The sequence below is a fragment of the Mauremys reevesii genome, linkage group 4, assembly GCF_016161935.1.
Source record: "Mauremys reevesii isolate NIE-2019 linkage group 4, ASM1616193v1, whole genome shotgun sequence".
Lineage (NCBI taxonomy): Eukaryota > Metazoa > Chordata > Testudines > Geoemydidae > Mauremys > Mauremys reevesii.
In genome coordinates, this window is record NC_052626.1 from 63,469,231 (window position 1) to 63,496,499 (window position 27,269).

Consider the following 27,269-nt stretch of genomic DNA (forward strand, 5'->3'; position numbering starts at 1 on the left):
ATCCTTAAACACTGTTAAGCATCAGTAAAAGGCAGGCTGTTATATTGGAGGATGAGACTCATTCATCTGGTGTCCAAATGAAATAATATTAGGATTAAGGGGTGGAGAGGAAGGGAGAAGAAGGAGATGGCAGAGTAGAAGGAAGGATTATGGAGGCATTTTCCTCAAATTAAACAGGACTAGGCAATGATTCAGAACAATAATTCTTTTGTCTGGGTCAAAGGGAGACCCCCATCCCCTGCCTCTGTACACTTCCAGGAAAAAACATTGTTCTTTGTTGCACACCTTATAGTACTGTAGCTTGCAGAATGTTAAAAACAAAAACGGGGGAGTATGTGCTTTCTCAGCATTACATACCTCTGTTAACTGTTCAGTATTAAAATTTGTAAAAGGCAGCAATTGTACTTAAAATGCAAAGGTTTAGCAAAATGATATGATTTTTTTTTAACTCAAGAATGGCAGTGCCTATTATTTCTCTGCCCCATGAACAAAGGGGGTAAAACTCAAATCTGTTCAACATACTTTAAGTGGGAGTAAAAACAAGAGCCTGCTTAGGGTGGTGATATCAAACTCCCAGATTTTTCTTATTGCAATTCGTGAGGGGCTGTGTTAAGGCAGTCCTAAACAATAAGTTTGGTAAAATAGTTTTATGTAGTATTAGAAGATGATCATGCCAATTGCAGTGTTGCTACATGCTCAGTAAACTTATTTTTAAGGTATTGTTATTTTTCTTCAGCCCTAGATTTCTGGCCTTTTAAAATTATTCTAATTGGTGGAGGTTACAAATTCCGTTTTCTGGGTGCATTAATTGAACAGAACAAATTATATTCCATATTTAAATTGATGGACACTTTAGCCTATACATACTGTGGGACTTAGAAAATGTCAGAATTAAAAACAAAAAACATCAGCTAATCATAGAATTTTGCACAATTATAATTTAGATGTCCTAAAAATTTATCAACTTTCATTTGCGCATCTTAATAAATGTCATTGGCTGGAAAATTGACTCCTTGTCCTAATGGAGCAAAGGATAAAATCTCTTTCAAGAAGATGACACTTCCATCAATCTTTATTTAGAACTCAGCAATGTCTAGTGTTAAGGACACCTGTATACCAGGAAGAAACATTTATTCTATACCTCTTTCCTTTATTAAAAACTAGTATAACGCCTTGAACAGGAACATTTATTTCCATCTCTCCCTATTTTTAAAAACCTCTTTTCAGAATAAATTAATTCCAACACTTGTATTAAGTAATGTGAAAAGGAAAGCCAATTTGTTTGTTCCTTCTGCTTCCCATAAGGTCTGGAAAGGTGGTTGGTTTTTTGTTTGTTTTTTAAAATCTGCTTATATTTTACATAAGAAATTCAAGTCTTGTTTTTCCTGTGACTCTGTGGGTGACTGGAGAACTGGTAGGATTATGACAGCACAACAACCAGGAAAGTTAAACTTGAGTGAAAGGGGAAGTTATTTTTATTCATTGTTTAAAAGTTTTGTGTGATGTGATGTGCTGTTTTGTTTTGTTTTGGGGATGTTTAGAAAACACTTAACAATTCAATACCCAATCCTTTCAGCTAATGGCTTACATTTTTTTTATAGTCCATATTAAAATCATCTAGGAAAGAACTCTAGTAACATAGAGAAGACAAGATTTGACATTCCTGATATTTCTAAGGAAGCAAAAAAAAAAAAAAAAATCCCCCCAAAGTCCTTTCAGGCCTTCTCTGTATATCAAAAATAAACACAAGATACAAGCCCAAACTGTTTCCTTTACAGGTCTCCTTTAATTAGGGTTGCAAGTGGCTCTGCTACACTGTCATTCAGATGATTTGCCTGGTGTTGTCCTGCATTTGTTCCTGTCCTTTATCTGTAAAGAGCACCATTTTCACAGGGAAAACATCTACTCTGACCCTTCTTTTAACCATTCGAATGCTAACCTGGTTTTAACTCTAGTATGTGGTACATGGGTCAGAATGTTTGTCCTTTTTGAAGTACAGATCTTCCAATGCCGTTAGATTTTTAGAATGGACTTCACCTCAATAGGAAGATGGAATTTAATGGGAAATCTTACATTTGTTCTATATCCTTTCCCTTTTGCCACTGCTCCAAACTTTTCTGACTGCAATATTTCCATCTTGTTTTGGCAGGAGGTACTCTGCCTGGCATAAGGATGGCTCTTTCCATTATGTGCACAGGACGCCTTTTGGAAACTATTCGTTCATCTGTGTGGATGCCACCCTCAGCCCAGGCCCCAAGAGACCATACAATTTCTTTGGGATTCTAAATATGGTACTGTAGAAGAATTTGCATTCCAGTTCACAAGCTGCTGGTACTTCCTGTAATATATGGTTTGGTATTTGTTTGTTGTTTTTTTAAAGAGAGAAATGTTTCAAACTCTAATATGAGAGACAAAGTGGATGAGGGTAATATCTTTTAAAGGAACTACTTCTGTTGATGAAAGAGACAAGCCAAGTTTTTGAGCTACATGGAGCTCTTCCTCTGTGTACCTTGAAAACTTGTATTTCATCAACAGAGGTGGGTCCTATAAAAGATGTTACCTCACCTACCTTTCTCTCTTATATCCTGGGACCAACACAGCTACAACAACACTTCAGACTCTACCATTCATCTAAAAGATAGTCTTTGTATGTTAATATTGTTTTGTCTTTTCCTTAAGAAAATTAATGTTTCTTACATCATGCTCTAAAAGTAGGAGACAAATTATTTCTTGCAAAAGAGAGGGGGAAAAAAATTGTCATTCCAATACCAAAACACAGATTTTTTTATTTTTTTTTATTTTTTTTTAAAGGACACTGTCAAGAACTTCCTATGTTTTTTGTTTTTGTTGCACATCAATGTTGGTATCAGCCCCTTAGAAGCTTTAAAATAAAAAATGCTTTCCTTCCCAATTCTGTCCTTTTTGATTTGTTAAACATGTTCCTTGTGTGTTTGTTTCTTTTTTGTTTATGTTCTTATTTGTGCACGAGCATCATCAATTATGCAGTCCATGAAGCTTATGTGAAAGATGGTTTGTATCCTAAGTATAGAGATTTGGACCATTTGAATGAGATGTAAGGCTGAGGTCCTGTTCTCTCGTGATCGTTAAAGATGCTATTGCAATATTTGAAAGAGTAGAAATATTAATCCCGATGTTTAGGTCAAATTCCAATTCAAATAGTTGCATTTTGCTTCCCTAAATTCCCTCTCTAGTTTCTGATGGATGTGGTATTCTTTTTCATTTATTCTCCTAAAATGTTGTTTAGTGTTGCTATTTTCTGTTAAACAGATGTCATCTTCTGCCCCTGAGATGACTGCATTCAGTGATGAGTAAAATGTTCCCTAACTTTTACCTACCTCAAATGAGTGTTGAGGCTAAGGGCTCATCTGCACATGCAAGTTATTCTGGAATAATTTAGGGTCTAAATTTAAAGCCAAAAAGCTATTCCAGAATAGTGGACACACTGACTATTCAGTTATTCTGGAATTACTCCATGTATACCTCTACCCTGATATAACGGCACCGATATAACACGAATTCGGATATAACGTGGTAAAGCAGCGCTCCAGGCGGGGGGGCTGTGTGCTCCGGCGGATCAAATCAAGTTCACTATAACGTGGTTTCACCTATAACACAGTAAGATTTTTTTGGCTCCCGAGGACAGCGTTATATTGTGGTAGAGGTGTATAGACAAGCCCTAAGTAAGTTAATGTTTGTAAAGCACTTGGAGATAGTTGTAGGAAAGGTGCTATAGCAGTGCAAAATACAGTATTATTGTTCTTATTGTTTGTTCTAATTCATGCTGGATGCAGTAGCTTTGCAGGCAGAATTCAAGATGAGACTGTTTATTTCTGAGTCTGATCTCTTGTTCTTGCCTGCAATGAATTAAGCATGCTTTTACTTTATGAGCAAGAAACTGAGAGTAAGAAGAGTGTCATTTGCAAACATTTGCACAAAACTGTTGGATTGAGAAAAAATAGGTAGTTCAGGATCAGTGAATATCTGTCACTATGTTGTTGATTAAAGCCACAGGTTTTAAAGATGTATCTATGATTTTATCAGTGACTTGATTGTACACCTGGGATTTTTAACAAGGATGGAGAAAATACACAAATCCTTAAAGGCAAATGAAATATTAGTTGTAGCTACTAAAGCATTGTTACGCTTACCTAATTTGACATCCAGAATTCATCCCATTTTTGTATGATAATAACTCAGATTGTCTCCTCTCCACTCCTGTGTTGCAACATTTACCTTCAGGTGAGAAGGCAGAAAAATATGTTGTCTGTCCTCCTGGACTTTGAAAGGGCATTTGCAAAGGTGGAAAATCAGTGGGCTTGTGTCCTGTTTTGTTTTTTTCTGACTTTTTTACGTGAGAAATTGAGGTGTTATCAATCCTGGAAGTCTCTCTGAACTCTGATAATTGGGGAACTTGTGAAATTTTATCACAAGAGTCAAGAGATTGAAAGCTGAACAACTAAGGGAAGGGAATTTTAGTCACTGTTTAAAACTTTTTGTTTAATATTTTAACTCCAATGTTAAACATTTTGGAGAAAGAATGTCTTTGTTAAAGATTCAGCACCTATGCCCCTTCAATTAAGGCATTAGAGCTGACAGTGCATATTCTCTGAGCCCTTTCATTCCTACAGTAGGTTCCTGGCAGTACCAAAGATGACCAGACTTGATACTTATAAGGTAAAAAAATAAGCAGATTTAAAAAACCAAACCAAACCCAAAGCTTCTATTTTATTTTGTGTAGGTTCTTATACCACACTCATCACCATCGTATTTGAGCACTTTGTGACTAGCAGCTGTCATGTGTTTGTTCTCTCCCCAATAGAGAGTTGGGTGGCTTTTTAAGAAATATGAGTTGCATGTATTTATCTTAGAGAAGGCACTTGGAGAGGTGAGTGATGAGGTTAGTGATGGTCCTTAGTTCCTGGAGAAGTTCATTCCATACTTTCACACCTGCTCCCAACACACTTCCCCACACAACAAGCTTTACTTTTGTTGAAGAGAGTTCAACTGTGCCAGGAGAGTATAATTGTCAACCACTGTTTTCATCCTGGAGCTTTAGGCAAACTTTTAGATATCCTGGGCCCGAGCCATGGAGCACCTTGAAGATAAGGAGCAAGACTTTTAACTTGATTCAAAATTCTATGGGAAGCTAGAGTATGGAATGGAGAATGGGTTTGATGTGATTGTGGTAGCCTGTGTTACTGAGGAGACACGCTGCAGCGTTTTGTACTAGTTGGAGTATCCTCAGTGTTGAAGGTTTTGTGCCTAGGTATATAATGTTACTGCTGAGAGGTGTCAAAGATATGAATAAATAAAGCCAGATCTCCATCTGTTGGGATGGAGCAGAGTCTCATAGCCAATTGGAGATGATAGAAGGCATTACTTGTGGATGCTGCTGTGTGAGAGCTTTAGCATCAGTGAGGAATCGAAGTATAGTCTTAAGCTATGCAATGAATTGGCCAGTGTGTACTTTCAACCAACAGAAGCTGCACTGCAGCTACAAACTCTCCAAAATGCTTCCCTTTACCCATTAGCATCACTTCTGTCTTTCGGATTCAGACAGCTTCTTTTCATCCATGAGCTGATCTCATTTATATTATGGGCCATCTTGATGGTAGCAGTGTGGTCATGTGTAGAGAATAGGTAGAGCTGTGTGTCATCTACATACTGCTGACACTAGGGTCTGTTCACCTAATGGGTCTGTGCAGATGTTGAAAAGGACTAGAGAGAGAATTGATCCTTATGAGACTCTACAAGTGAGGGTTCTAATGATGGAAGTGTAGTTTCCCTTCACTGCTTTTTGGGTGTCTCTCCAGCAGAGTGGATAAAAATCAATTTATTTTTTTTAATCAAAAATATCAGATTTTTTTTATTTAAATCAGATTTTTTTGGTAAAATGCTTTTTGAGGAAAAAACCTATTTAAAGATAGGTTTAATTAAGATACATTATAGCTCAAAGATATCTCATAATGGAATAGAGATTATAAATTCTAATTCTATAGTATGAGACAATATATTAATGTAATGTTTAAGAAAAGTTTTGTAAATTATTTCCAATAGTTCATGGATTAGGGACCCAATCTTATGGGGGTTCCAGGGGCTTCTGTATAGATTATTTAGGTTAATCTTTCTATCTACCCAATGGGACTCAGTGTTCAGTCTAGAACAGGAGTTGGCAACCTTTCAGAAGCAGTGTGCTGAGTCTTCATTTATTCACTCTAATTTAAGGTTTTGCGTGCCAGTAATACATTTTAATGTTTTTAGAAGGCCTCTTTCTATAAGTCTATAATATATAACTAAACTATTGTTGTATGTAAAGTAAATAAGGTTTTTAAAATGTTTAAGACGCTTCATTTAAAATTAATTAAAATGCAGAGCCCCTGGACCCGTGGCTAGGACCTGAACAGTGTGAGTGCCACTGAAAATCAGCTCAAGTGCTGCCTTCGGCACACGTGCCATAGGTTGCCTACCCCTGGTCTAGAAGATACCATCAGAGATGCTTAGTTTTGCAGTTCTCAAACTGTGGATTTGTGTCTCCAGAGATAACATGCTTGTTAACAGCAAAAATGCTTTTAAATAAATAAATAATATATAGAGGTGAGAAATAACAGACCTCAACCCTATTGGCCGTCTGCAAATTTGTGTACACAGAGTCAATCCCTTACATCTCTCTAAAAGTGCAAAGTTTCAAAAAGTTTAATGAATAGAAGATTGTTGGGGGCAGAATAGATCTGGACAAGGAGAAGAAGTCTGGAGATAAATGTGAGAAGGGAGGGACAGGCAGTAGAAACAAAAGTGAAACTGTTTGAGCAGCATATTCCAGAAGTGTTGAGGTCTTTCTGAGTGTAGCCTTCATCGATTTGAGATCTACCATACCATTCTCTCACTAGAAGGGAATACCTATAATGGCAGCAGGCCATAAAAGAGACCCAGTTTGGAAATATTTTAATGAAGTTCCTCTACCAGTGAAGAATATGTATTAAGGTTATAACAACCAACAAGAATGCACTTTTATGTAGAAATCCATGATTAAATCAAGTCTTCCTGATTAGTGATTTAAATCATTATTTAAATCAAATGCACCCTGCTCTCCAGGAAGGACGGTCACCATTTTAGTGCATTCCCTAGGACTTCTGTCACCTCTCTCAACTTGCATGCCTTCTTTACGCTGAAGCAAAAATGGGCAAAAAAACCCTGGGGTGGGGATGGGGAGAATCTCATGCAGATCTTTATGCTGCTTTTGCCACTGCTCAAGTAAAAGGAGTACTTTGACTGCTATGTCGCTTTATTTTTTCCAATGTCTGATCTTTTTATTTTGTTTGAATTGGGAGATATTGACAGCAGTTCTGAAAGTTCCATTTATGCACATGATTCTATAGGAATTTAAAAAAATATTCTTTATAGTTTAAAGGGTGATTTGTGGTGTTTGTTATTTGATTCTTGGATCCAAATAGCCTGAATGCTAATGAAATGCATTTTCAATTTGTCTGCCATTTCAGAGTCAAATGGAAGAGCTGTCTTCCTTGGCCACAGAAAGTCATCATAGCAACCAAACCATCTGGTTTGGCCATTACCCCACTTCAACAATCATCTCCCCATCCTCAGGAGTACGAATGGTAATGAGGTAAGATCTCTCTTCTCTTTCTGCATATTTCCAGCATTACCCCACTTCAACAATCAGCTCTCCTAAGGTGGCATTTTCTTCCCAGTAAAATAATAATCATATTGTTTTTGACTAGTTCTGCCACAGCCTATTTGTGTGGACACCTCCATACATTGGGTGGACTGATGCCAGTCCTGCATAGTCGGCACCCTCAGGGCACTCTGGAACTGGAGCTGGGAGACTGGATGGAAAATAGGAAGTAAGTAAACCCCCAGTGAAAAAGCAAGTGTTATATACAGACACTACCTGGTGAAGTGGTGACCCTTTCTTTTTATTCTTTGTGGAGAGTCTACTCTACTTCCCGTGGCTACTTCACCCCCTCCTAGCCTCTTGCTAGACTCCTTACTCCAGGACAGGATCTTAGGGTTTACTCTCCCCCTGGACTTTCTTCTTGTCCTTGATGACCTCACTCATCCCAGGGTATGACTGGAAACCCTTCCCCTGCAGCCCCCTTATGCTTTCAGCCACCTGGCTTTATAGTCTTGTCCCAGCCCTTCTCCAGCTGGGCTTCATTCTTAAATTAACCCTGGCCCTCCCTCTTGCTTGTGAGGCCAGCTAACCTAATTGGCCTTAGGGTTAATGAGAGCCCGCATCAGGGATGGTGTGGGATGCACACTCTGTCACGCAGGGATGTTGTAATTATCCCAACACCCAATCATTATAAAACTGAGGCAATTCAGAGGTCAAGTTAATTTTAAATGAAATCTGAACATGTTGAGGTGTGGAAATGCACAGTTATGGTACCCAAGCAACCTTAACTTTGTCAAGTAGTGACACCATGCAATAACAATATAATTAAAGCTTGTTAGTATTTGTGGTTTCAGATTAGATTTAAACTAACTTTTAAAAACACATTGGATTTTCCCTTTTTTTGTTCTTACCCTCATTGTATTATTACAATGAAAGGTGTCCTCTTTCAAAATGGCCACCACCTCCCATTGTTCCCAGTGAGAGTGAAGCCAGCAGCCATCCTCATGAGCAGCCTGTGACCATTTCAGAAGGGCATCTAATTGTGGGCAAGTTATGACCTCAGTCCCATTGAGAGCAACAGGAGATGGCAATTGTTTTGAAAGGGGGCAGTTTTACATAGAATTTTCTGTAGTAGAACATAGTTTGTCAGATCCCGCTGAAGAGGAAACTTTCGATTATGAAGAATGGGAGGTCGGGGAGGGTGGAGAAATGAACATTAATCATGTGGTTTTTTTTAAGTCTTCACATGTAGCCTATGCACAAAATTTCAGTGAGTTTTAACTATAACAGAAGTGTGAAGCATCCACCTTAGCCTATTATTAAGATAATTTGTGAGACAGAAACTGTGTGATATGGGATGTAAATATCTCAAAAGGACCCATTTTAATTCCTAAACTAACCCATTTGATTTGTAAATTATCAGAAAATTCATTTTGTGCTCAAAAAGTAAATGCTGTGATTTTAGGGAGGATAACTGTGGTTGTACAGCGCCTAGCACAATGGGGTCCTTGTCCATGACTAGAGCTCTAAGTACTATGGTAATACAAATAATTAATAATAATAGTTCTTCATATATAACAAAATAGTTGAATGCCTGCTACAAGGTGAGATTGTATGGCCTGCATTGTGCAGGAGGTCAGACTAGGTGATCATAATGGTCCCTTCTGACCTTAAAGTCTGTGAGTCTATGAGGTCAAAACTCAACTCAGTCTTAACTATGGGACTGCACATGGCGCTTCCATAATAAGTAAAATGAATGTGAAAGTCTCAGTCTAAAAACTGTATCACCTGCTACTCATTATACACACACACACACACACACACACACACACACACACACACACACACACACACACACACACACACAATTTGGAAAATAAAGTTTTGAGGCAATTTGTGAATTCTCTGCCCTTGCAATAGCCCATATTAACAAAATTGTCTTGTTTTAACCTCTTATCAGGTACCGGATCCTTGCATTTGATCATGACCTCCTTAGCTTTGCAGATCTGAACTTTGAGGAGTGGCCAGCTGTTCTCATCACCAACCCCAAATCATTACTTTATAGCAGCTCTACTCATGAACCACTAGTGAAAATTCTTCACTCCACCCACATCAGGTATCCTGGGGGGGTCTCTTGAAACTTTCAACAAGTTCTTTTACAATTGGATGTTTCTCTGTGACTAAATCAATGTAGATGTGTCTATATGGGTATGATAAAAGCAGGCAAGATAGAGCCACATTACATTTGCTTTATTCATGCAAGTGTTTCCACTGAAGCTGACGGGACTATTTGTGTGATCAAAGCAGGCAGAACTAGGCCCATAATCAGTCCATGATAATAGTTGTTAATCTCTCAGTATATCACTGCATCTACCAATTTCAGTTTTTATGTTTGCTTATATTCATCTAAGTGTTTCTCTGTGTGTTTATGCCTCTGCTTTCATCAGGTTTTTTTAGCCTGCATCTGCCTATTTTCAATTTTTTTTATATAATAAAAAAACCCTCTGCCTATTTCCAGATTTTGTATTTTTAAACTTCTACTACTTATTTCTATTTTTATTTACTTTTAAATTGTTAATATGGCTGGATTTATAAGAATACTGAATAATACAGTTTGTTTCCTGATTACTCCCATTCTCCTGGTCATGCCCTTTCCAATTCCTTCCACAGACAGAGAATTCTCTTAAAACATCCATAGTTATAAAATGATAATGTAACTGGGGCTCCTGAGGGGAGTAAGTACCTTCATAAGCTGTTCCCTGAGAGAGTGTGCTCACCTCATATGAGAGGGGGAATGTGGCTCAGTATCTACTTCTCTGGAAGTCTTTTTAGAAATTAAAAGGAGGGCAGTGATGAGACCTTCTCGTGGGGACCCGGTACACACTGTTGCTGCTTCCTATTGGGAATGCACACACACAAAAAAAGTGGGGGGAAATGAATGGTTTAATCTCCAATTGCCAGTTACTACACACATACACACACAGATGGTTCTTGGGGTACCCAGGACTGAGAGTCACCTTGTTATCCTCCCCCGCCTCTCACATGAGAGAGACTTGCTTGTGTTTTAACTTGGTGTCAACTCTCTGACACCACTAGTCTGTTAGCCACCCAAGCACTCTCCTCTGGGGTATGCCAGCCCTTATTCTGCCTTGCACAGAATAGGGTGTACCCCAGTCCTCGAGCTCCTTTGAAGCATTCCTCTGTGGTGTCCAGTCCCTTATCTACTGAACACTCATAGGAATACCAGAAAATTCCCAAGGGAATAGTGTACACAACAGGTTGTATGAATCAACTCAGGATCCGCACCTTGCTAAATATCACAGCACTGAGATATATCTATAGTGAAAACAAGGATAAGTTTATTACCAAAGATTCAAGAGGTATTGAGTAATGATAATGGAAACCAAAGGTTACATATAAAACAAAATTATAACATGCTTTCTAGACACTAAATTTAACAAGCTAACCTCCTGTCTAAAGAAGTTTACCTCACCTGCCAAGTTCTCTGCATCATTTCAACCAAGGTTGGGTGAGATCCTGTTTTCAGAAATGTAATCAATACTTACTTACTTAGGTGCAAGATAAAGAGGTGTCGTCTACTTATATTTACTGTTCTCAGAGTCAGAATAACCATCCATGGATTATTTTTCCTATGTGCTGCTTTCCTGTTGATTTCACATCTCCCTTTTGACTTTATATGTAAATAGACATTCATTGTGTTAGTTTACAAAGCTTAATTTACATTTCAACAGAGAGAGAAGAGAATAAATAACTCTTGCCTGACAGAAAACCTGTTTGTCAACTCTGCCTTAATACAGACTTTAAAACATATTCTTTGCATAGTATCTGTACATACATTTCACAATGATATTAATGTCCAGAGAGACCCTGGCTTTCATTTGACACCTCACATGACATTCTTTGGTGAACAAGAATGTACGTACCAGAATCAGGACATTCCTGTAACCCCCTTGCCAGGTGGCATTCAGGGTTTCTTGGGGCATGCTCATGGACCACACAGATGGGAATGTTTATAACTTTATATTAGGCAAGAATATAGGAAAATTAACGTTGAAATGGCACATTACAGTTTAATAAAGCAAGAGAATTTGATTGAGGGAATAAAATATGAAAGCTTCTCATTTAGTAATTTAAGAAAGAAACTCTAAATACAACTAATGAGCTGTTGGATGAATTTGGGGAATTACCAGAACCATAAAAAATGAGTCTGCAGCGTATGATGATGTTTCAAGTCTTATTACACATCTGAATCCCAAGAATCCACAACAGATATAAAATAACTTGCAAAAGGTAAGCTTACAAAGGAAAAGAAATAAGAGCTATGAAAAGGCCTTATACCTGCTGAAGTTTCCAAAGCTGTATTTCATCTTAATTTGGTGAAAGCACTTGAAGCAGATAGTTTTACAGAATTTTACAAGTGCTTACTTGCCAAAATTACTACAATCTTATGAAAACTTTCAGCTAGATCATTAAGGAAGAAATCTCTTCTCAACAGTTAACTTTGTCTACAATCTGTATTTTAAAAACAAAATAGAGATCCAGTGAGATGTGCATCTTGAGGAACAATTTCCATGTTGAATCAGGATTCTGACATCTGCATGAAAATTGTAGTCTTAACACTTGAGGAGGTATTAACTTGTACATTGAACTTAAGCAGGCTTTATAGCGGAAAGGAATTGTAGTCAGTATTCGTAGGCTAAGTAAAACTGAGGACTCAGTCAACAAGAAGAGCTATCTGAAGTTTAGACTCCAGGACCTTTGATAGGGTGGAGTGGGGTTTCCTCTTTAAAGCACTACAGTATTTGAATTTGACTCTTTATTTAAATCATGCATGGGTAGAATTAAACATACAGAAATGTGTTGCCCTCTTCAGTTAGGAAGGAGTGCCCAGGCAAAGCTGTCCATTCCTGCCCCCCTCCAATTAGCTGATCCTGTAAGAACCTTTCATCCAACTAATTCAGTATCATCCCAACAATACCTCGTATATTAACTGGTGGAAAACACAACTATATTTCACCATATGTGCATGATAGCCTGCTTCATTTGAGGGAGCCCTACTCTACTTTTCCTATTGCATAATCAGAAATGAAAGAACTTGGAAAGATTTTAGGGTACAAAATTACCATGGGGGAAAAAGCAAACTGCGACACTTTAATTGAAATGGCAACAGTACTGAAGGGAAAACAATTAAAATTGCCTTCTATTGTTTACTTGGGTGTGAATGTTTCTCATAAAATTGAGCTATATAAACCAAATTATTCTACTCCTGTGGGGGGGGGAATAAAAAGAACTTTAAAAAAGGACTGACAAATGTCAGCAAAATCTCTATGCATGTGTGTGCACGTGCGTGTCTGCCTATGTCTGCCAATTGTGGTATGAAATATTTGACATAAATGGATCTCCTTTGGTTTTATGTGGTCTAGCTAAGTCTGTTCCAGTTAGGGTCCTGAGGATCAGAGCCGTAACTAGGGATTTTTGCGCCCGAGGCAAGGGACAGGGGCGGCACGTCCGGCTCTTCGGTGGCAGGTTACTCTCGGAGGGAAGGACCTGCCGCCAAATTGCCGCCATTCTTTGGCGGCAATTTGGCAGCAGGTCCTTCTCTCCGAGAGGGACTGAGGGACCCGCCGCCAAATTTCCGCCCAAGAGCCGGACGTGCCACCTCTCTTCCTTGATGACGACCGGCAGCAATTCAGTGGCGGGTCCTTCAGTCCCTCTTGGAGGGAAGGACTTGCCGCTGAATTGCTGCAAATGAGAGACTTTCTGCGCACCTCACCTTCCGTGCCCGAGGCAAGTGCCTCACTCACCTTTCCCTCGTTACAGCACTGCTGAGGATACCTATAACTTTATCAATTCTACAGTCGAGTTTTGCACCATCTGACCTTGTCAAAGGTAGATTGTAGACAGAGTTTAATACTATAAAAAAGCTTCCTTTTCACAGCCTCTCTCCTTGGGGTTGTCAATACAGAGAGTCAAAAATCCAGGCTGAGAATTGCACTTGAATCTCTTGCATGGCATTGTGCTACCAGTAAGTCACCAATACAGACTTTGATTAAATTTTCATTTCAGTAAAAAGATATTTGAGAAGATCATGTGAATTGATGTCGTGTATAGATTCAGCAGAACTACATATACCATGTGTATTAACGGTTTTGTTAAGATTTTCTTTTTTCTAGTCAGAAAAACTTCTCCTCGTAGACTGTTCCCACTTTTTTGGGAGAGGGCTGCCACATTCCTTTTCACTCTTGGCTCCTAGTAAGTTGATGAGGATGATTAGGGGTATAGCTAGGCAGGGTGTCCCACCTCTTATGTAAATTACAGCCAGGATCTAATATCTCAAGGATTGCCCGCAATAACTCCAGCTCTTCCCTTTTTTAATCCTTTGAACTTTTAGATAATAGGAAGTATAACCTAATGACTTGTCTCCAAGAGGTGGTGGTAAACCTTCCTGCAAATCTCATGATGAACCTGTTTGTTTTTACTTCTTAGAATTTTGGTCTTCTCTCCTTCTTTCATCACCTCTGTGAAGGTCAGTATTGATGAAGTTCATTTGGGGGATGCTCATCATGTGTCTGGTCCTCTCTACGTACTGAAGTGGAACCCTCAAAACTACAGTGAAGGGTTACATCACATAGATGTAACTGTCCAGGTGAGCTGTCTACTGGCATTCATTACTTTAACCTATAATGCCTAAGCCAGCGGTTCTCAGCCTGCGGGCTGCATGCATCGCAGTTAGCACACAGATGTGGCCCAGCTTAGCTGTGTGCTAAAGGCTGTGGGTTCCCAGCTCCACACAGCAGGCTCCTGGGTCCGGGCTGCCCTCTGCCCCCAGCTCTGTGCAGCGGGGTCCGGGTTGCCGGATGCCGCTCAGCCCCACATGTCGGACTCCGGGCTGCTGGCTGCTGCCTGGCCTTGCACGGCGGAGTCCAGGGTCCTGGGAGCTGGCTGTTGCCTAGCCCCACATGGCAGGGTCCTGGCTGCCGGGTGCTGCCTGGCCCCACCCAGCGGGGTCTGGGGTCCCGGCTGCCACCCAGCCCCACGCAGCAAGCTCCAGGGTTGCAGTAGGGTCCGGGGTCAGGGTCCTGACTGACCCCCAGCCCCGTACTGCAGGGTCCAGGGTTGAGGTTCCTGCCCCATGTCTGGCTCTCTGCTCCTGGACCCACTCTGTGTTGGGGCCTCTGGGTGGAGGGCGCTGGCCATAGGGGTTTGTGGGGGCAGAAGGGAGGTGTAGTTAAGTGGTGGGCACTGCGGTTCTCAACTTGCGGCCCTGGTAATACTTTGTGGGCCGTATATGCAGCCCACAGTGATACATTGGTTGAGAACTACTGTCCTAGACTATCAACATACTGCATCATATAAGTAGGGATGAGTTTAGTTTAAATAAATATTTGTACGTTCTAGTTTTGTCTGCCAGGCAGCAGAAATGGAAATCAGATTTATTCAGTGAAAAAGTCTGAATCCCTAACACTGAGACTTTATTTAAGGGTATGTACAAAAGGATTTACACTTGAAACTGAAAATGTATTGATGTCAGATACAAGGGGAGATCAGATCATTGGTAAACAAGGTTTTTCAAATAACAAGTAAGTGTTATTTTAAGATTGCCTCAAAAGAGGGGCACTCTGACTTGGACCAGAAATATGTTAATGTGATGTTTCTTCAAGCAAATTTTTAGACAGTTAAGAAAGAGGCAGTTCCTTGCCTATTAAGGGCAAGGATCCAAATCTGGAGGGCCTTGGAGATGAAGTTGTAGTAAATTGTTTGTTTGGAATTGATCTAAAAATTTGTCAAAGGCTAACACCTAACATGTTTTTTATATCACAGAACACCAAATCGTTATTGACATTATGTTGTTTGAATATAACGTTGTGAGGAACAGTTCTCCTTCTGGCAGCTGTAGTTTAGTATTGTGCCTTTAAGAAGCTCTAACAGAAACTGAGCAAACTCTTCCATCTTTGTATACGTTTATGCATAGAAATCAATAGTATTGAGAAAGTCAATTTCTGTCTCACCATGACCATACATAGCCTACCCAGGCAGCATTTCTACAGGGCAAAAAACTCTCTTCTTTAAGGGAGTCATACTTCAGATTCTGAAATTGTAATGGTTTGTGTAAGTGTACTCATCCATATATGTAACTTTCTCTCTTTGTAACACAGCACGATAAGGACAGTAAGGATTTTCTATAGTCAACTTGCTGTACTGTTAACGTTGGACATCCTAGCTTGTTCTTAACCTTTTATTTTTTCTTCCTAAAGAAAGCATTAAAATTTCAGAACTGATTCTTCTCAAATGAAGCGGGAAAGCCACCATTGTTACAGAGCTCATTTCCACAGTGCCCCCTTGTGGCTCTGTAGGGCACTACTCACTCTGTCACAGGACCTCCAACAGTTGGTTGCCATCTCTCATGAGATCCACTGCAATGGTGCTTTAGCCCTCCAACAAAGACAAACACACTTGAGCCTCATCCTTTCCACAGTACTTGCATCCAAAAATAAAGAAATGCTACAAACTCAGAATCACCCAATAAGTCGTCAGCAGGACCTCACCCTTCTACGCAGGACTTGTTTTCATACACTCTGTCCTTTTGGTCAGTCTCCCTGGGCCTTGTTGTCTCATCAACCAAGAGACTCGCTCAGGTAGCAAGCTGCCTTGGACTCTTGGCTGAAACCAAACTTCCCTCAGCATGAGACAAGCCAAACTCTATTCTTCCTGGCCAGCTGTGAACTGAGCTGGGCCTTCTCCTTTTAATTCCCACCTCCACAGCTGATATCTGCTGCAAGTGTAGTTGGGTGGGGCCAAGTGGGTCAACAAGCCTTCATTTACCCTCCTCCTTGCCAGTGTGGGACCTGTGTGCCCCATCACATACATGCAGCAGCACAAACACAAGATAACATGTAAGTAGTGTTGAGTGGGACTGGCTATCTACGAGTAGTACAGTGTGCAAATATATGCATTTACCACCATTTTAATAGGATGGGGCTGTATAAAAATGAACTTCCAGTCCTCTCCAGTCATACATCACTAACACATCCAGTAACTGAATACTCTGAAAAGCTAATATCCCAGTGGAGGAGCAGAGGGGTCAGGTTTTAACTCTTATTATTTAGCTGGAGAAAATGTGAATACTTGTAATTTTTTCTAATTTGTCTAATATTTAATATTCACAATTTTATGGGACTGTTCAAAGTTTAAATCCTTGTGATCACACCTATATTATAAAACATACTATATACTCCTGACAATTTGATAAATATCCTATTTATTATGTCCTGGGAGACAGGTTCTCAGTGCTACAAATGTATGAACAAAAATCATGGAATTATGTTGAATAAATATACTAGCAGTACTGGGAAGAAAATGCATTACCATACTCTGGTTTATAGTTGAGAGTACAGCAATTACAATTTAGTTAAAGAAAATATCAAAAATGGAACATAACATGGCTCCCAGACTTGTTTCAGAGGTAAGGGTCTCCAGAGTTGAGTGTTACAAAAAAACAAAAAACTGATGGCTGAAGGTAGCCCCCTTCCAAAAGTTGCTGAGTCTCTGAAAGGGTCCCTTTCCCATGCAGCGCTTCCTGATTATAAACTCAGGGCCAAACATTTACTTGCAACATAAAACTACATTGTCATAATTCACCTAAAAAGAATATACCTGTGCAATAATATGTATTTAGTACAGCAATCTGTGTGCATACTAATCAGATATTTCTAGAGAAGTTAGCAGTCCTAGTCTAGAGCCTTAACCTGAAATTTTGAATTATTCTGGAAAGTGGTTTGAAAGACACTTGTTTGGCACAATTTACATCTGATTACTTCTCTGTTTTATTCCCAACCAGGATGCCATTGGGAAGAGCAGCACTCAAGGTCATACATTTGCTGTGAACGAAAACCTCTCTCTTAGATTTGGATTCTTGTCATCTCTCATTCTCCTTACAGACCACTACATCCTGGTGGGTGCTTTCAGCCAAAATAGCTGTCATGCCTACTTTCTTTCTCTAGAGACTTTCGGAGACATTTTTCTACCTCACATTGAGAATAAATTAATTAATGTTTGAGTTGGTCAGATATTACAGTGATGGGGCCATATAAGAACCTTCACAGATCTTTTCAGACTTCAGTTCTCAAGTTGCACCAATCAGAGACGAACATGCACTGATTAGACATGCCAAATACCCTCACATTGCATCCACAGCTGTCCATTTTTTGCACACATGCATGTTTTGTGCATGAATTATGTATGTATTTTATAGGAGCGGTTATACAAAAATGAAGCCACAAAGTGCATAAAAGTGAAGCCCAAACTAAATTTAAAGAAGAGTGAAAATAGATTACTACAGAGGTGCACTAACAAGGATTATAGGAAGAACTTGTACATCATCTGCTCATGTTGTGCTTGCCTTTAACAAAGCTAAAGACCAAACGTGAAATCCTGGGCCCATTAAAGTAGAAAATCCCATTGATTTCAACAAGGTACAGGATTTCACCCTTACAAATGACCAGAACTGGAATAAACAGGAGGATGGAATCTTATAATTAATATATATTAATAGAATTATATGAAGGAAGCTTTATTTTGCACCTGTGACTTTCTCAAAACTCTGATATTAGTTCTCTAAATTTGTAACTCTGATGTTCACCATAGTCACTTAAAAGAAAACTGTAGTTTTACTCAGCACAGCAATCTGAAAATGTATACGGTGATAAGTGTCTTCCTGTGTGAAGTATATTTTAATTTAATTTTTATTTTTTTGTTTATTGATGAAAGCAAGGCATGTGTGTGATACCAATAGCTTGGAAACCCAATGAAACCGACTGCAAAATTCCTCTTCCATTTTGCTTTGATACGGAAACTTAATTACTAGTAGTTCTTACAACTGCTGTACTAATTTGCAAATTATTATAAATGTATTACCACTGTCAATGTTGTTTCACTATGAAAATATTTCTGATAGAAACCAGAACTAACCTGAATTTACTGACTTTTCTCAAGTTCCCCTGTTTCTGAAGTCTCATTGTTACTTTTAAATGTGATGGCACCAGGAATCTCAAAATACCTGTTTTAATTAAACCATTTATTTTTCTCACATTCACACAGCTGTACTAAGAAGATAGCTACCATTTAAAGTTTTGATTTATTGGAATAATTGTGCTTGTTTTCAGACTCGAGTACTGTTTGGGCTGACTGTTCTGGTTCAGATCACCTTGCTTCTTATTTTCAGGTACCTTAGAAAGCCAACACTCAAAGGTAAGAGCCAGTGTTTTGTCTGTATTTTTTAAGAGGATTTTGATTTTTTTCCCCATCCTCTATTCACTATTTTATCCTGTGCCATCAAGACAGCAAAAAAAACAAACCCTAATAATCATTATACTACTGTTCACTGTGCAAGCTTTTGCATGTAGCACCTCTCAACTTGATTCAGTCCCTTGAAGCTGACATTTTGTTTCCAAGAGGGCTCAGAGAACCTCTGATATGTAAAATAAAATATAGTCTCGTCAAGGGGTTCTCAAACTTCATTGCACCACGACCCCCTTCTGACAATAAAAATTACTACATGACCCCAGGAGAGGGGACCGAAGCCTGAACCCACTCAAGCCCCAACACCCTTGGGAGGGCGGGGAGGAGCAAAGCTAAATCCAAAAGGCTTCAGCCCCAGGCCGACGGCCTTTAACCGAAGCCCCACTGCCCAGAGCTTGGCCTTTGGTCCCAAAGGCAGTGGGTCTCAGACTTTGGCTTTAGCCCTGGGCCCCAGCAAGTCTAAGCCAGCCCTGGCGACCCCATTAGGTGACAAATCTGAGGAACTCTCCCAGATTGGGATGTCAATAGAGCAGGTTTTAGAACAGGGGTGGGCAAACTTTTTGGCCCAAGAGCCACACCTGGGTATAGAAATTGTATGGCAGGCCATGAATGCTCACGAAATTGGGGTTGGGGTGTGGGAGGGGGTGAGGGCTCTGGCTGGGGGTGTGGGGCTCGGAGGTGGGGCCAGAAATGAGGAGTTCAGGGTGTGGGAGGGGGCTAGGGCAGGGCTGGTAGGGTGCGGGGGGGAGGGCTCTGGCTGGAGGTGCGGGCTCTGGGGTGGGGCTGGGGATGAGGGATTTGGAGTGCAGGAGGGGGCTCCAGGCTGGGACCGAGGCATTCAGAGGGCAGGAGGGGGATCAGGGTTGGAGCAAGGGGTTGGGGTGGAGGGGGAGTGGCTCTGGGCAGCACTTACCTCAAGCGGCTCCTGGAAGCAGTGGCATTTCCTCCCTTTAGCTCCTATGCAGAGGCACGGCCAGGGGGCATTGCGTGCTGCCCCGTCTGCAGGAGCTGCAGGGATGGCGCTTGCAGGGCCTCCGAGAGCAGGTTTGGGCCCCAGTGAAAAAAAATTTTCGGGCCCCCCAGCAAGGGCGGACTGGCTAAACTGGGCCGACGAAGCCGGGCCCCAAGCCCCCTTCTGGACTGCTGGGCCCCGGAAATTTGTACCGGCTCCCTCCCCACCCCTCGTCAGCCCTGGGCGCTTGGGATGGGGGCAGCGTGCGGAGCAGAGCCAGCTGACTGCCGCTACACATAGGAGCCGGAGGGGGGACATGCTGCTGGTTCTGGGAGCCGTGTGGTGCAGCCCACGACCCTGCTCCCCGGCTGGCATATCAGAGTGGGGCAAGCCCCAGATCCGCTCCCCAGCAGGAGCTCAAGGTTGGGATTAAAACGTCTGGCAGGCCGTAGTTTGCCCACCTGTTTTTAAACAAAGTAATAAACTAACAGTAATAAGTCCAGGACCAGATGGTATTCACCCAAGGGTTCTGAAGGAACTCGTATGTGAAATTGCGGAACTACTACCTATGGCTGATGTAATCTGTCACTTAAGTCAGCCTCTGCACAGATGACTGGAGGATAGCTAATGTAATGCCTATTTTTTTTAATGGGCTTCAGAGGCGATTCTGGCAATTACAGGCCAGTGAACCTAACTTCAGGACCAGGCAAATTGGTTGAAACTACAGTAAAGAACAGAATTATCAGACACACAGATAAACACAATATGTTGGGGGAAGAGTCAATATGGCTTTTATAAAGGGAAATCATGCCTCACCAATCTATTAGAATTCTTTGAGGGGGTCAACAAGCATATGAACAAAGGTGAGCCAATTGATATAAAATTCTTGGACTTTCAGAAAGCCTTTGACAAGTTCCCTCACCACAGGCTCCTAAGCAAACTAAGCAGTAATGGGATAAGAGGGAAAGTCCTCTCCTGGATCAGTAACTGGTTAAAAGATAGGAAACAAAGGGTACAAATAAATGTTCCATTTTCACAGTGGAGAGTGATAAATAGCAGAGTCCTGCAAGGATCTGTACTGGGGCATGTGCTGTTCAACTTATTCATAAATGATCTGGAAAAGTGTGTTAACAGAGGGATGGCAAAATTTGCAGATGATACAAAATTACTCAAGATCGTTAAGTCCAAAGCAGACTGCGAAAAGTTACAAAGGAATTTCAGAAAATCGGGTGACTACATAACAAAATGGCAGATGAAATTCAGTGTTGATATGTGAAAAAATAATGCACGTTGGAAAAAATAATCCGAACTATACATACAAAATTATGGAATCTAAATTAGCTGTTATCACTCAAGAGATCTTGGAGTCATTGTGGATAGTTCTCTGAAAATATCTGCTTAATGTGCAGGGGCAGTCAAAGAAGCTAACAGAATGTTAGGAATCTTTAGGAAAAGGATAGATAATAGAACAGAAAATAACACCTTGAATACTACATGCAATTTGGGTTACCCCATCTAAAAAAAAAAATACTGGAATTGTAAAAGGTACAGAAAAGGGAAACAAAAATGATTTGGGGTATGTAACAGCTTCCATACAAGGAGATTTAAAAGGGTGGGACTGTTCATCTTGGAAAAGAGGTGACTGAAGGTGGGATATGATAGAGGATACCATATAAAATCATGGATTGTATGGAGAAAGTGATTAGGGAAGTGTTATTTATACCTTCACATAACACAAGAACTAAGGGTTACCTGTTGATATTAATAGGCAGCAGGTTTAAAACAAAGAAAAGGAAGTATTTCTTCACACAATGTACAGTTAACCTGTGGAGCTAATTGCCAGGGTATATTGTGAAGGCCAAAAGTATAACTGGATTCAAAAAAGAATTAAATAAATTAATGAAGAATACGTCCACCAATAGTTATTAGCCAGGATGGGGACAACAACCACATGCTCCTGGTGTCCCTAAACCTCCAACTGCCAGAAGCTGAGACTGGATAACGAGATGGATCACTCATAACTGCCTGTTCTGTTCATTCCAGCTGAAGCATCTGGCACTGACCACTGTCAGAAGATAAGATACTGGGCTAGCTGGACCATTGGTCCAACCCACTATGATCATTCTTATGTTCTTAGAGAAGCTGCCTGTTTATTCTCTTGTGTTGGTGCTCAAAACTTACTCAATATTCTGTTAATTTATTTTTCCTATTTTATATATTCTGTTTAAAACAATGTGTAGATTTGTTTTAAACAGGCACATTTTATATGTATCCTTTATGCTCTGAATTAATAATTTTTCTGAACTGCTTCTTTCATTCAGGACCTCCAGGATTAGTAATGCTGACCTCCTTTTCACTTCACATCTTGAGCAAAACAAACACCTTCTATTACTCTGTTCTGATACTGAGTTTGTATACAGCTCTGGGTATGTAGCTTAGAATACTAGAGGATGTAAATTGTAATTTTTAAAATGTGCAGAGGTGTTCAGAGGTTTCTCAATAAAAACTTTAGATTATATATAAAATAAAAAAGTTAGGTGGGTTACAAAGCTGTGTTGTGACTTTAAAAATTCTTGTACAATAAAACTGAAGGCTTGTTTGTTAAATATTCCAAACTTAGAATGTCATGACTTTGTACTCTAAAATTATTCTGTGAACATATAAAACAAATTCACTTTGTTTAACTCAGGGCTCATTCTTTTAAAATAAAAGACTGAGGCCTGGTTATGGCTTGGCAAAGTGTGAGCATATGGCATGTCTATTTCACATTATAGCTTACCAAGGCACCTCAGCTTTGACCTCGAAACACCCTGCTTACTTAGTCTGGTCTTTCCTTAAGAACATGGTACCAAATTATATGGTGACTTGTAACACAGATAAATATCCACTAAAACTGAGTGTGCCAAGCTCACTTTCATTTGTAACCCAAGCCAGATTTAAATCAAGATGTGAAAGACTAGTGCATAAACACACTGTAACCCTGGTGAAAGATCTGTGTTTCAGAAGGATAGTTTCTATGGATACACCATTTCTACCTGCAGCAAAATGTTCTGTGTGGTATCAGAATTGTTAGAGATTAGATTTATATAAAAATATTTTCATTGCAGAGTGTCAGGTGGCATCAGTTGATGATGAACTATGCTTTGTTAGTTTCACCCAGGAATGTTTACCAGGCTCAATACATGGTGTTTATTCTAAAGTGATTCACTAGACAAACAAGTAGTTTTCCTAATGCTAGCTCATGCTTTGGGCTGGTGGAGTAAGTCATCTCTTATTGTATTTACTATTGCTATTGAATTTATTTCCTCCCCTACAGGACCTTGGTTTATTGGCGAGGTGATAGATGGTCAGGTGGGCACCTGTTTTTCCTTTGGGGTAATTGTTGGTGGACATTTCCTGCAAGGCGGCTTGACATTCGTGGTTGGAATTTTACAGGTGAGAATTTAGATGTGGACATTGGCAAGCTGCTTTAGCCTGTGAGATTTTTTTTCAAGATCTTTGAATTTTAGAAATAGTGGAGGAGGAGGGTTGTGGCAAATGGGAGAAGTGACGATATGGTGGTCAAGACTCTGATCTTTCAAACTGAGACCACAGGTTAAGTGGAATTTGGTAGGTTAAATGGAGCACATTTAGTAGCTTCTGCTCTTTGTCTGTATAGCCAATTCAACATAGGTGTTTTATAGTGATATCTGTCAGGAAATCTGTTGTCCTGGAGTCAAAGAGTTAAAAATGTGAGCTAACCCTGGAGCTTTTTTTTGTTGGTGCTCTTCTTTCTTGTATTTTGCCAACAAGGTTCGTTGTTTCCTAGTTGGTTTGCTTAGCTAATTATATCAGTGCTGTTCCTCCTTTCCTGATCATTAGAAAGATTTTTTTTTTCTATGCTTCAGGTGTGAGGTAGGATTTCTTTCATTAGAGTTAAGTATTTTCCTTCCTCCCTTCCCCTTTGCAGTATCAGAGTCCTAGAAATTGTCACAACAGACCCCCAATTTTGCCCCCCTAACCTTGCCCTCAAGTATTTGCCAAAGGGGGACTCTTAAAACTCCAGCATCCCTTTTTCAATGTGTGTCAGTGTTGAAACTCATGCATGACACAGAATACAGCTAGCCATTAGAATTTCCAGAAGAGCATTTGAAAGCTCACCTTTCCCTCCTCTGACAACTTAACTTCTTAGGGACTAAAAACACTATAGAAAAGATCTGCTTGGCAGCATAGTATGCAAATGAATGGGTTTCCCTCTACAAAACTCAACAGAACATCTACTCAAGTGTTTTTCCAGAAACTCAACTTTATTTGCTTTCTTTTTAATTTTTAAATTCTATTTTTTTTTCAGTCTTTGGCCATTGGTTAATTTGCAGTCCTTTTTTCTTCCCTTCAGCTTCCTCTTCCTTCCCTCTTTCATCCACAGAAGAAAACAGAATCCTTCAACAGGCTTCTGGTTCCATTTGGAAGACCAGTGGACCTGTTGCTCTGTTTCAAAGTGTAGTTAGACAACAGGAATCATAGACAACAGATTAAAATTTTCAGCTGAAATATGGATGGGGGTATGCACACTTCTGGGTCCTAGGGAGAGTGGATGTGATGCAGAATGCAGTTTTAACTTGTATCTAGTAGAGTAGCTGCCACTGCCTTAGTGTTAGTTAGCTGTATTATAGAGGTGATATTTTGACACACATAACACATCCAAATCACTCATGCCAGGTAAAGTGGAGAAAGGAACAAGGTTTAGAACTGGCAAGAGAAAACTCCAAATATTAGAACTCCTCAGTGAATGTTCCCCCTTTTTATCAATTTTTGCCCACTCTCTTGTGAAGTTTTGACTTATTGATACTCCTTTGTTTTCCTTCTTAAATATCATCAGTAAATCTTGGCTTCCTTTTAGCAATCATTAATTCACACTACCTCTTCTCTGCCTTAGGGAGGGAGCAGAAAGGAAAAGCAATCTTGCTTCTCTCTCTCAACCTTTTCTTTCTTTTCCTTCCCTCTGTTTAATTTTCCTTTGATTCTTCTGTACACCAATTGAAAGCAAAGGATTTTCCACTTTCTCTTGCTGCAATGCATCACACTTGAGCCATGCTCCAGCCAAGGAGGACTGAGTGGTTAAGATTTTTTGCAAACCCTTCAAATTGGTCATTAGGTTTCACTGTTAAATAGATAAACTCACACTTTCACCAGTCTGAGTTTAATGCCTTCCCAATATTCCGTCACGGACAGTCTCTGTGGAAGAATCTAACTCCAGGAATTATACCCTCTGGAACACTATTGCTGGCTACTACACCAGTCCATGGGATAGTTATTGTGCCCTCCTGTATCTTCCCATGGTCTTACTTGCTCAGTATAACATTCCTGACACATTTAAATCCTCATTTCTCTCTGCTTGCCTTTCCAGATGATATTTTTTAACTTGCCTTTGATGGCTTACCTGTGCTGGTGCCTGTTGCTACGATGCCAGGGGCATAGCTTTTGCTCTCATATCCGTCATGTCAGGCACTTCCTGGCTGTGCCAATCCACCTAACCATGCTGCTCCTGCTGGCCTGGCAAGTCTATTCCTGTTACTTCCTGCAACGGACCTATGGAACTCTGGCTTTCTTCCTCTCCCCAATGAAGACCTGGTTGGTGGTGCTGACTCTAGTTCTGATCCATAAAACCTGGACACTGAGCTCTTCTGAGCTGAGAACTTACATAGTGGAAATGAAAAACTGTCAGAGCTCTTGATGCCTGACGAAGGTATTCAAAGTTCTTTTGAGTTAAGCTGTGAAGTGCAGGTTTGTATGGCTGCATTTCAGTACAGCCCAGGCAATTAAAATGGTAAAATCTGAAGCTGTCCCTGAATTGCTTCAGAACTTTGTGGTAATGCGGTTTTCTGTGGTACAGAGTGGACCTGTGTGTTTGACAGATGGAATTATTTCCTGATTACTGAATGAAAAAAATGTTTTGATTAAATTCCTAATTTTATAACATTGGAAAAATTCAGGAGTGAATCTTTATAATGCATTATTGGAACAGTGCTGCTATTTATTTATTTATTTATTTCAGTGTTTACACATGGGTCTACAAAACTACTCAGTGTGATTAGATGTCATTAAAGACAGTATTGACCATAACAAAGGTCTGCAACCGTGGCCTTCACACTAGGTTTCACTGTGGTTTGTGCTAAAAACACTTCTTGATGTGTATAATGCTGTAACGTATATCATCAACTCAAAATCTAATTGTAATGTTTGTGTGTGTGTCTAAGTCCTGCTCTATTCTTCTTCCTCAGACAGTGCTAAAAAGAGGCAGTATGCTCTGTCTTTGCCTTTTCTGTCCCAACAGTGACCCACACCTGACTAGTGAAAGAGCTATGTTGATTGGTGTTAAAGGGAGGCTCTGTGATGGTCAGAGCGAGGAATCACAGCAGAGAGGAACAGAGGTAGGATTCTTCAGGGATGAAAGATCTAAGTGGAGCAGTGTGGGCCAATGACTAGGGCACAGGAGTGGGCGTCAGGAAACTGGTTATGTGACCTGCTGTGTGATCCAGGGTAAGTCGTTGAACTTTACTGTTCAGTTTCTGCAGCTGGTGGATATAATACACTTTGAGATTTATGGATAAAAACCATGAAGTGTTTCATATTTATAAACTATCCCTTCCCTCCTCCATCCCTCCTGGAATCAGAAAGAGGGATAGTGTAGGTACAGGATTAGAATTGGGAAGTCCCTAATGCTAATCTCAGCTGTGACTCTTTGGATATGTGTTTACACTTCCCCCTGGAGATGTCATTCCCAGCTCAAGGAGCCATTCTAGTGCTCTCTCTTATTGAGCTAGTGCACTTAAAAACAGAACATAGCTGCAGTGGTGTGAGCAGTGGCAGGGGCTACCCTCTCTAGTTTTAAGCATGCTAACTCGCATTGAGCTAGCAGGGTGTGTCTCCACAAGCTTAGAATTACATCCCCAGCTTGAAGTGTAGATAGACCCTTTGTTTATGTCTTTGGACAGCCACTGTGCTTCTTCATGTCACTTTTCTCTATCTTTAAAGTAGAGAGAATACTTACATGGGGCTGTTGTGAGATGCAAAATTTAAGTAACTTGAACACGCTAACTATTAAGAGCACAGATCTCATCTACACAGGTGTTGTGAAGTTTTTTGCTTGTGTACACTAAAGAATCTCCTAATTCAAACAAAAAAAGGAGTAAATGAAGTAGAATGTATAGAAAAATAATAGAATTTGGGGAAAAACACTTTTTAAAAAAACATGGAATGGTTATTTCTAAAACTTGATACTTTTCTGTCTTTTAATGTTTTTCTCAATGACTGGCATTACCAAGGGGAGGGAGAAGGTAATATAAAGAAATCTGAGGAATCAGTTGT

General features: G+C 40.1%; 1 protein-coding gene across 5 annotated transcripts in view; it reads left to right on the forward strand.

Moving 5' to 3' along the window:
• The window catches only part of TMEM62 (transmembrane protein 62), a 45,406-nt gene that overhangs the window by 13,860 nt on the left and 4,277 nt on the right, over window positions 1-27,269 (forward strand). For 3 of the 5 annotated variants that reach the window (XM_039537873.1, XM_039537875.1, XM_039537874.1), the window contains exons 5-14: window positions 2,150-2,291; window positions 7,518-7,642; window positions 7,758-7,880; window positions 9,612-9,767; window positions 14,159-14,318; window positions 17,511-17,624; window positions 18,835-18,919; window positions 22,244-22,348; window positions 23,239-23,357; window positions 25,309-25,880. In XM_039537873.1, coding sequence (XP_039393807.1) covers window positions 2,150-2,291; window positions 7,518-7,642; window positions 7,758-7,880; window positions 9,612-9,767; window positions 14,159-14,318; window positions 17,511-17,624; window positions 18,835-18,919; window positions 22,244-22,348; window positions 23,239-23,357; window positions 25,309-25,635 — 1,456 coding nt within the window. In that variant the 3' untranslated portion in view covers window positions 25,636-25,880. Of the gene's footprint in view, window positions 1-2,149; window positions 2,332-7,517; window positions 7,643-7,757; window positions 7,881-9,611; window positions 9,768-14,158; window positions 14,319-17,510; window positions 17,625-18,834; window positions 18,920-22,243; window positions 22,349-23,238; window positions 23,358-25,308; window positions 26,442-27,269 lie in introns of those variants that run through there. The other 2 variants (XM_039537872.1, XM_039537876.1) reach the window with 2 other exon arrangements.